The following is a 10,504-nucleotide window of genomic DNA, read 5'->3' as shown; positions in this document are numbered from 1 at the left end:
CTTCTCCCTTGCCGGGTGCCCTCAGCTGTCTGCTCTGGCCCCTGGTCAGAGGAAGGGCAGGACTGGAGTGAGATGAGGTCTTCTCCAGGGTGATGGTGCTTGCAGCCCTTCTCCCTTGGGGACCAGCAGAGGGTGGCTGTGACCACCCAGGTGAGAAGTGACTCCAGATCTGGGAAGAGGAGCTCAAGGACTCGGTCTGTCATTCCAGCCCCCATGTCTGCCCATGCTAAGCTGGTGCCCGAGCGTGAGATGGCACAACTGGGGCAGGGCTGGGAACTGGGGCTCCAGCCTAGGTGGTGTAGAGAAATAGGGGGACCCGGGAGGACAGGCCCTGGGCTTGATAGAGTTGCCTGGCTGAGCTTCCTGGCACCAACATGAGCCCCTCCAGAGCTCTGCCCTGGAGGAGCCCCCTGACCAGTGGGGAGATCACCGAGGCTGCTCAGGAGATTTGGAGTCTCCAGGCCCCAGCTCTGCTTCCTTCCTCAACTATACTTCAGTTCTAGATTCTGTGCTGGGGTGGTAGTGGGCGACGTGGCCCCCAGGTCACCGGGCCTCTGGTGGGGGTGCCCAGAAGATAGGGGGACTGCAGGGCCACTTCAGTTGCCCCATCCTCCATGAGCTTCTGCCCTTCCTGAAAATCCTATTGATGGGGGAACTGAGGCCACATCTGGGGGCCCTGTGAGCCTCAGGCTCCTCACCTGTGAAATGGGCTAGTTGTCACCTCAGCGGGTATGTGGAGGAGGGCTGGATATGAGTCTAAGGAGGGTCAGAGGAAGGGACCCAGCAGAAGCCAGTGGCCTTCTCAGGCCATGCCAGGGAGTGGGGCCCAGGAGACCCCAGCCTCACAGCCCCTCCAAGAAGAGGCTTTCTGTCCCACCTCTATCATCCAGCCCACGGCCTAAACATTAGGGAACAGGGTCGGGCTGGCTGTGTGGCCCTGGGTACTGGGTGCCCTTCCTGCCTAAGGAACCACAGCAGCTATTGGGCCCTGTACAAATTCCTCCTTAATTTCCCGGGAGCCCATGGACAGCGGGAAGAGTTTTAGTGCTACATACAGGCCAGGGTGGGGCATGGGCAGGGTGCAGGCAGGGCTGGTGGCCGTCCTCAGAGCCACCACCAGGCCCTCCACAGCTGGGCCATGGCTCCATGCAAGGCCGGTGGAGTGGGTGGGGTGTGGCCTCTGGATGTCCAGGCCCTGAAGTACACGCAATGGTGATGGCCCAGGGAGCCGGCTGAGGGAGAGGGCTGCAGGCGGTGGTGGTGTGGAGGTGGCCCCCATGCACCGAGTGCGCCAGATGCGGTGCCCTGGTGGCGCCTATTTCATGCCGCTGCGCAGCACCTGGTTGGCTGCAATGAGCATGACGCTGATGATGAAGGCGATGGCGAAGGCGCAGATCAGACTCTTGCGCACGCACGTCTGACGGATCTGCTGGTTGGAGCAGGCTGAGGCCACCCACCAGGGAGCACCAGAGAGACAGAAGGGGACAGCGGAGCAATGGAATCAGGAGCTGCCTGCACTTCTGCACATGGGCACTTCCCATGGGGTGCGCAGGGACACCGGGTTTGGGGCAGGCAAGGAGGCTCCAATCCCCCTCTGCAAACCCCTGGTTCCTCCCCTGCTCAAGCAGTTGACCCACCCAGGGGGTCCCAGGGGTCAATCACTCACTCTCCACGTCCACAGGGCACTCCTCAGCCGTGCCCAGGTGGCTCTCCTCCTCCGTCATGATAATGTTCTCGATGTCCTTCATGGACAGGTGCTCACAGAAAGTGTCGTAGAGCAGCCGCTTCAGCTCGTCCACTGTCAGCTTCTGCATGTCGCACTTGGGTTGGGGGAGACACAGTGCTCTGGCCACCACCACCACCACAGTCCCCACCCTGCACCTGCAGCTACACAAGTCAGGGATGAGCCTCCAGATTCTGGAAGGATGGAAACCACTTGCTCCATTCCTCAAGTCGTTGACCAGCACAAGCCTCCCTACTGTCCAGTGGACAGAAGCCTGGAGTGGTCATCCCCCCTTTACAGAGTGGGCTTGGCCATTCACTGGTCCCAGTACAGCCCTCTACACTGCACAGCCCTGGATCCCAACCAGCCATGGCATACCTTCCAGAAGACAGTATCAAAGTCAGTGCCATGGAACCTCTCTGGGATCCCCGAGGTGGAGAGCTTGGGTCCCAGGAGGGTCACAAACTCCTCAAAGTCCACTTGGCCATCACCTAGAGTCGGCACAGGTCCAATCAGTGGGGTCAGTCTGCAACTGGGTGGGGTCCCAGCCCACTTAGGGGACATTTGCGACCTCAGGTAAGTCCCCTCCTTCTCTGAGCCTTAAGTCAATTTCAGGGACACCTAACATGCCAGGCTCTGGGCTAATGCTGAAAGACACCAAATGTGATGAGGCCCCACCGACGAGGTGGGCCCTGAGCACGTGGGAGGTCCTCACGTTCCACTTGGACCCTCCGTGGCTTCCCAGCACCCTGCTGCTATCCCAGGGTGGGTGTAGGGCCTGACATCGTCCCTACCACACAGGCGGGTAATGAAGCTCAGGAGGAGACAACCTGCCCAGGCTGCCACCTGCTCTCTAGGTGGAGAGAAGGCAGGGGGAGGGGTGGAACGGGAATGAGGAGGGAACTGGGCATTATTGGTCCTTATGAGTTTTTTCTTAATAAAATGCCAGGTGGCAAATACAATTAAATTAATGATTTTTTATTTTGGGTGGTGAGGCCTGGGATATTTAGTATATCCTTTCTACTTTTCTGTACTTAAAATTTTTTCTCAGAATACACAGAGAGGGGCAGAGTCTCTGACCTCCGCGGGTAGCTGGGGCTGTCACACTCTGGCCTTCATTCTCCAGGCTGAGAAATGAGTCCAGACCTGGCTGCAAACGGGCATGGGCTTGGGGGTGGCTGGGAGTGGACGAAGTGAGAGGCTCCCAGTGGGCTCAGCCTCAGTGGCTCAGGCCCCAGACCTGGCCCCGCAGATGAGGGGTGAGGAAACAAGCATGTAGCAGCACTCACCATCCATGTCCAGCCGCTGGATGATAACTTCCAGCTCCACCTCGTTGGGCATGTAGCCCAGGGAGCGCATGGCTGTGCCCAGCTCTTGCTTGGAGATGAAGCCGTTGCCATCACGGTCAAAGACTTTGAAGGCCTCTCGGATCTCTGCGGGATGGAGGTGGAGCAAAGCAGGTTGAGACTTTACTCCCATTCCCGACATCCCGCTTCCCAGACCTCCAGGATCACTGAACCCACAGCCCAAGCCTGGCATTGAGAATCCACTAGAGCCTGCAGGTTTGGTCAGAGACAATTGGCAGATGGCCCAAGAGTCCACCACAGCAGCCCCTGGGAGCGCAGGACGGAGCAGACAGCAGAGGTGTGCCCAGTGCAGCAGTGAGCAGACCGTCCCCAGGATCTTGGTCTCAGAGCACTAGGCTCCTACGACCTCTCCAGGCACACTCACAATGACCCTGTGTTGTGGGGACCACGGGTCTCACTGTGCAGGCGAGGACACCAGGCAGCCAGTGATTTCTGTGAGCTGCCAAAGGCTTCCCTGCCCACCCCACACTCCCATCCCCACTCTCCCTGGTCCCCATCCCACACTTCCTCCCCCTGCTCAGCGCTCATCTCTTTAACACTGGCCAACACTAATGGCAGCCACGTGAAGCAGCCGTGCCAGACTAATGGACTGACAGCTCAGCACAGACTTCTCTGAGAGCCCAAGGTTTGCGGAAAGACAGAGGCCTGACGGAAGGGCCCCAGCAGGCCAGGCCAGCTCGGATGTAGGGGTTTCTCCCTTTACCCCATCACACACAGGGGAAGACAGGCCTTAGGACCTGGGTAACTTGGATGGGGAGCCTGGGAACCAGCAATTCATTGAGTGACCTTGGGCTAGCCTCAGACTTACCCACAGTAAAATGGGCAGTAATGATATCGGGGTAATGATATCAGGACAAGGGTTTTACCAAGGACATGGTAAATTATTGAGGGTCCTAACCTCTTCTAACTCACCTTTGTCTACCTCTGTCTCTGCCTGCTGTCCCTTCATTGTTACTCAGCCCAAGAATGGTCCTCAGGAGCATTTTCCTCTGGGGGAAAGCAAATCTCAGTCCACTCACAACCTCTCTGCTCCAGCTCCCTGGGTCTCCTTGTTCAATTTACCTGCCAGCCTCCTGGCCTTTGTCTAAGCTGTTCCCCTGGTGGGACTTCAGTAGGCAAAGGCAAGCTTGTGTGCACGCATGTATTTAGAAATAGAGACAGATGAGATCCCCGCACGCTACAGACTTGTAAAATGAGACTCAGAGAAGCGAGGTGGCCAGTCTAGGATCACTGTGGGGTCAAGGCTATTTCTGGTGAGAACAGGAGTTAGGCTGGCCTGGGCCTGGTCTTAGAAGGGTCTTTGAACCCCTGAATCCTGCACCTTGGGGTCATTCCCTGTTCCTTCTGGTCCCACTATAGCCCATAGAGGGTGGCTGTATATCTCGGGTCACACCGCAAGGTGGCTTGAGCTGAGGTCCCAAACTTCATCAGGTTCTTCCCACCAGTGTCTGCACCCAAGGCCTGGAGGTTAGATTAGTTGACATGCAGGCCCAGAGACAGCAAGCTTCACCTGAATTGTCCCCCAGACCCTCTGACTCTGAACCTTTGCCCTGCCCATCCCACGCAGGACCTAAGAATCTGCAGAAGAACAACTGGGATGGGAAATCTGTAAACCCTGAAATCTGTGAACTTCAGGCTAACTCCCACCTAGAGTTTTCCCCAGGCCACTGAGGAATGGTGAGGTCCCCATCCCCAGAAGTGTATGAGTAGAGACCTGACAGTTATGGAGGCTGCTCACCAGTTGCCTGGTAGAAATGGAGGCACTGGCCACACAACCAGGCATACCCTCTGCCTCCCTCCCCTCCACAGACACGCACACACTTAGGTCTCTGGCTGGCACTGCTGCCTTCCTTTCTGACCCAGCCACAAGCTCTGCCCACCTCGGGTGTCCTAACTCCAACCCATTTTCCTTTCAGTCCTGTGGGTACCGGGATTGCTCCAGCTCCAGGCATTCGAACATGCAGCACCTTTTGCCTGGAATGCTCTTCCTTCTCCGTGGTGTACTTTAATTCACCCCGCTCCCAGCATGGACACATCACCTCCCTGGTGCCCTCTCTACCCCCAAGCTGACTCTGGCCCTCCTCTGGACTCCCACAGAACCTGCTCTTCCCAAGTCCTTGCACTGACCACATTGAATTGTGAACTACAAATGGCATGAGAGCAGGGACCAGGTTGGTCTGGTTCATGGCTGTGTCCCCACTACCTAGTGCAGTGCCTGTCATTCGAACAGAAACATTTGCTGCATAAATGGTTAAATGAATAACTGATTTGGGGAACCCAGCCGTCTGGAGCTCACAGAGAAAGTTGCTGAGCAGAAGTTTAGGCACTACTTCGTGTGAGGTCATCACTGAGATCTCAGGGTGTGATGGCAAAACCTTGAACACCCCCGTGGGGCTGCAGTGGTTGCTGGCCCCCTCCCCTTCAGTGAGCTGGTGTCCAGGCTGTCCCTCCCACCCTGGCAGGGGCCGGGTGTGAATCCCAGAGCCCAGAGAGCTGCTTCAATTGGAAGCCCTGACCCCCTTCTGGAAGCCCTAAGGAAATGCACTGGGCTGATGGGAGACAGTGGAGGGCAGGTGAATCTTGGGCTATGTGGGCAGGCAACGGGCCAAGAGGCAGGCCATGGGCCGCATGGCCATTTCTCAGGCAGGACTAACTTCCCAAGACCACTAGATAAAGCCAAAGATTGCCACCTCCACATCCACATGTCCCTTCAGCCACCCCTCTCCGGCATGTCCAGCTCACACCTCAGGCCTGCGCCTGTGCCTTTGTCCATTCTGAGAGCCCTGCCTCAGCCCCAGCTGACTCCTGAGGCCAAGTTCAGGGATCACCTTCTTGGCCAGATGGTCATTTCTAAGTCACACAGACTCAGGTTCAAATACCAGCTCTCCTATATCCTGGCTGGATGACCTTAGGCTGGGATTTGCTCACCTGTACAATGGGGCTGCAGGATGGCTAAATAAGAAAATCAGTTGTTAAGTGCTCGGCAGCGCGGGGCTTGGCTAAGAGCAGGACTCAGTAAATCGGAACGTCACGACAACAGAGCCGGAAAAGGAGAGAAAGGACTAGGTGAGCTCTAGAAACCAGACCAGCCTTCTTGTTGGCCGGTGCTGGGACCTGGGGGCCCGTGCTTGGAGTCTGGCTCTGCTGATCAGCAGCTGAATGACTTGGGCAAAGGCATTTCCCTCTCTGAGCCTCAAATGCCTTGTCTGTGAAATGGGAACACGACTTTTGCTCCATCGCTGAGAAGTGGACCCTGCTGGGGGTTCCCTGAATGGGGCGGGTGTCACGACTTCCCTGTTGTTGCTACTTCCATTAGCATATCCCAGCTGGGTGCATTTCCCCGAAAGCTTCACTCTGTTCTTGCCCCATGATGCTGGAGGAAGCCTGCTGTGCTCCATCTTGGCATGGGGATGCCTGGCCCGGGAGAGGGCTGGCAGGGCCTCCAGGCAGGGCTGAAACTGTTCCCCACCTGCAGCCTCTAGCCTGGCCTGTGGAGCTGTCAGGGCCTGAATCCCCAACATGTTCCAAGTGATGCCAGCACTCTGTCAGGGAGCCGGAGAGGGGATGTATGGGCTAGAGGTCACTGCGGGGGTAGGACAGTGTCTATCCTCTGCAGCGATTAGTGCTCTTCCTGGCATTAGTCCCACACCCCATCGCTTCAGCCTCCCTGAGTTTCTGGCCTGCACAGAGGCGGCTGCTGGGCTTGCAGGAAAGAGAGGAAGGAAGGGGGACTTTCCTGCTCCTCATACCCCAAATGCTCCTATTTGGCCACTCTCGAACCTCTGTCCAACTGAGCAGGCCAAGTGCTAGCCGCAGAACCTTGCCCTGATGGCTGTCTTCCTGTTGGTCTCCCTCCTTCTCTGGCCGGAGAGGGCAGGGCTGGGGCTTGCAGCCTCCCCGATTCCCACTCTCAGATGCTCACGTCCGCTGATGCCACTGGGGCCAGCCTCAGTGCTCCTGCAGACCTGGGGGTCTTTGCTGTGTGTATATATTGGGGAGGAGGTATAGGAAGAATCTGGGAGAGCCTCTCACAGGGGGCAGGTCATCCCAGACCAGCTCTGTTCAGCCACATCTACCCTGCCAACTGCCTCCCAGACACAGGATCCCTGGTGCCTCTGCCAGACCTCCAAGGCCCCTTCCACCCAGTCCCTTCCCCTGCCTGCCTTTCTGGCCAGGCCCGCTGCATACCCTGTGTCCCTGCCTCATGGGCCTTCACCGATCCCTCTATATTCCAGGCTCTGGAATATACACCTGCAGGCTTACCCTCCTTGGCCTCCCCGTGGTCCCCGTGTCTAGTCCCTGAGCCCCAACTGCATGCCAGGCCCCATACTGACAACTTACATTGCATCCTGTCACCAGCAGCCCTGAGGAGGGCAAATGCCAACCCCCTTTTACAGATGGGGAAACTGAGGCAAGAGAGACAAGCGATTGCCCAAGGTTACTTCATGAGACTAGGGTGCAGAGACTCGAACCCAGTGCTGCCTGACTGGGAAGCTCATCTTAAACCTGGGTGCTCCACCTCCCTTCCTGGTCCTCCTCCCCCTTGGACTAACCACCCCCTGGATTTCTGCGGCAGGCACATACTGTCTGCAGCATTTCATCCCAAGCTGCCAGGCTCCCTCTTCTCAGCACATGTGGCTCCCCCACTGATGGGCATCCTCCCAGCAAAGGCCTGGGTGTTACCCAGACTGCCCTGGGACAGAAGCACTAATGGAGTACTGGGGAGGCGGAGGGGGCCCGGGGGAATCTGTGCCAGGAATAGTCACTCTGTCCACGCAGCCCTGGCATTCAAGGATCACTGGGGCCTGCAGAGACTTGGTCTCCTAGATGAGGGCTTTCAGGGTGTCTGCAGCCAAGAAGGGGTCAGTCATGTGGGATTTCTTGACCTCATCTATAGCGGCCCACGGGCCAGGAGATGTGCCGGGGCCACTTTAGGCCTGTGCCAGGCCCCTCTGCTCCTCAGGGCCCAGCAGAAGGGGACAGGAGAGAAGCAGGGAGTGCGTTTGGTATGGCTGGTGACTAACACTCCTGGGCTCCTGCCAGTGTGTCCGCCAGGAGGCCCAAGGGGAGCCTGCGGCCTCCTTGCCCCTGCACTGCCCGCCCTATGTCCCGCTCACCCCTGCATCCTAGCCTCCTCTCAGCTTCTCCTCTTCCTTGGGGTCTACATTTCAGGGCTAGGAGATCAGGAGAGGTGGAACCCAGTGAGGCCCAAAGCAGGGCTGCCAGGGTCATGGTGGGTGCTGGGAGCAAAAGGAGGGAATGAGGTAGAAGCTGCCTCACTGTGCGGGGACAATGTTAACCCCTGCCTGAGTGGCCAGGAGGAAGGAATGGATGAGGAATGCAAGGGGGCACTGGCAGAGGTTTGGGGTGGCCCAGGGCAGAAAGAAACAGTTTTAGGAAAGAGATGGCCTATGCCCCATTCCCTGGCCTCTTGCCCCTCATCATACCTTCTCTTTCTCCCAGGCCCTGTCTGGGGCTCTAGTTTCTGGGGTTTGGCCCAGACAGGGCAGGGACTTGGAATCTAGGGTTCAAGGCTAGAGATCCTAGAGCAGCACCTATCCATTTGACCTGCTCACATCAAATACCAGACCTCGTCTCCATGGCTATTCTAGTCTCTGAGAGCTTTTGTGGGGACTTGGTGAGGAGGAGGTAGCTCATAGCCTGTGGTGCAGTGGGGTTGGGGGTGGATTAGCTGCCTTCTTCCTTTTGATCTACCCCTTAACCCAGTCTGACTCCCCCAAGATCTGTCCCTTCCGGGGCTTGAGGATAAGGGAGGGCCTCTCTCCATGCCTTCTCATGTGCCCCCACCATCATCCCTGACTGCACTGGTGTCTCAGCTGCATCCGCCCCCTCAGTCCCTGATGAGTTCCAGGTCTCAGAGACCCCTGGACGGAAGATACCAAAAAGAGGCCCAGCCCCGGGGTGATCTCAGCCCCTCCCCCAACAGTAGACAAGCAGATCACGGGTTGCAAAGACTCCCATTAGCCCAGAGTCCTCCACTCCACTCCATGTGGGACCCCCGGAGGTCTGGGGGAGGGGAAGCCTGACCACTTGCCCCCATCCCATTAGAGAAAGGGTTCCCAGGTCCCAGGGATCTCACTGCCCTCCAGAATTTTCCATCCAGGGACCACAGCCCCTTCCCTCTGCTCCAATCTCATCTAGTCCGGCTGCCTAAGGTCCCCTATTCATGTCAAAGGCAAAAGGACTTTGGGGGGCAGGTTTCGGTCTCTGCCTCTCTGCCTTTCCTTTCCAGGCTCGGTTATCACGACCAAGCCGTTGAATCTGGCCACTTGTTGTCGCCACCACCTCCCGGGCCGCCTTCCCTGTGCTCTGGGCTGTGGGGGCCCCTGCAGGGCTGTGAGGAAGGGGCTAAGGCCGCAAGGGGCTGAGGGCAGCCCTGCAGCTGGCAGGAGCAGGGCAGTCGCCCTCTCCCCTTCTCCGGCTGCCCAAGCAGATTGGATTTTAAAAGAGACACGAGTGGAATGTCAATACGAGCGCAGAGCCGCGGGCGGGCGCCACGGAGGGGATCCGGACGCGGGTGCTCTGACTGGGTCGGCGCAAGGGGCGCAGCTCGGACCCCTACCCCAACCTGCTGCGTTGCTGCACCGTCACCGAGGACTGCGCGGCCCCGTGACCCCGCTGCAGGACCCAGCAAGTTTCCGCAGCGTTGGGAACCACGCGGGCAGGGGGAGGGCCGCCTCTCCGCCTTGGCGACCCCCACAGCAGCGCCCAGGGGTGAGAGCTGGTCTAACCTCCCCGCGCAGCTGCTCGCTGGAGCGCCCACCTGACAGCAGGCACCTGCGGACAGCCCCGCGCCCCTCAGCGCCCCTAGCCCGCGCTTCACCTGGGCGCACAGGTAGGAGGGCCAGCGGGCGGGGGTCCCGGCGAGGCACTCACCCTCCAGCTCATCCTCAGGGATGTCCACGGGGCGCTGCTCTGACAGCAGGTTGGGCACGGTGTAGATGCCCCGGTACATCAACGCCGCCGTCACCGGGTGGAACGGCATCTTGGAGGCTCCGCGCCCGCCCGCCCGCCGCAAACTTTGAGGTCGGGGCTCATGGGCCGGCGGCGGCCCGGGGGGCGGCTGGAGCGGGCGGGGCGCGCGGCTGCGGAGGGGGCCCGGCAGCGGCAGCGGTGGTGAGGCGGCTGGCACCCGTCCGGGGGCCTAGCGCCCCCGCGCCCCAGGCCGCCGGTCCATGCCGCCCCCTCCCTCGTCGGGCTCCCAGCCGGGGCCCAGCAGGGGTGTCGGGGGCGGCGCCACTCGGGCCTCTCCTCTCCGGCCGCCGCGCGCTGCGCCCGCCGCGCCCGCTCCTTGGTGCCCCGCGCGCTCCGCGCTGCTCACCGCCCGCTTGTCCGCTCGCCGGCGCGGCCGCCCGGCCCGCGGCTCCGGCTCTCACCGCCTCTCTTGCTTGCT

The 10,504-nt window shown here is 59.4% G+C and overlaps 1 protein-coding gene across 1 annotated transcript; it reads right to left on the bottom strand.

The window, feature by feature from the left end:
• Window positions 1–138: 138 nt before the first annotated feature.
• Window positions 139–10,096, bottom strand: CABP7 (calcium binding protein 7). The gene is given in 6 exon segments (XM_039861840.1): window positions 139–1,443; window positions 1,667–1,820; window positions 2,102–2,214; window positions 3,013–3,169; window positions 3,171–3,215; window positions 9,875–10,096. Coding segments are annotated over 6 exon segments (819 nt in total). The 3' UTR covers window positions 139–1,315.
• Between the last annotated feature and the right edge of the window lie 408 nt (window positions 10,097–10,504).

This window comes from Pteropus medius, unplaced genomic scaffold (assembly GCF_902729225.1).
Source record: "Pteropus medius unplaced genomic scaffold, Ma_sr-lr_union100, whole genome shotgun sequence".
Lineage (NCBI taxonomy): Eukaryota > Metazoa > Chordata > Mammalia > Chiroptera > Pteropodidae > Pteropus > Pteropus medius.
The sequence above is the reverse complement of the archived record's forward strand: the minus strand, read 5'-3'. Positions and strand labels throughout refer to the sequence as shown.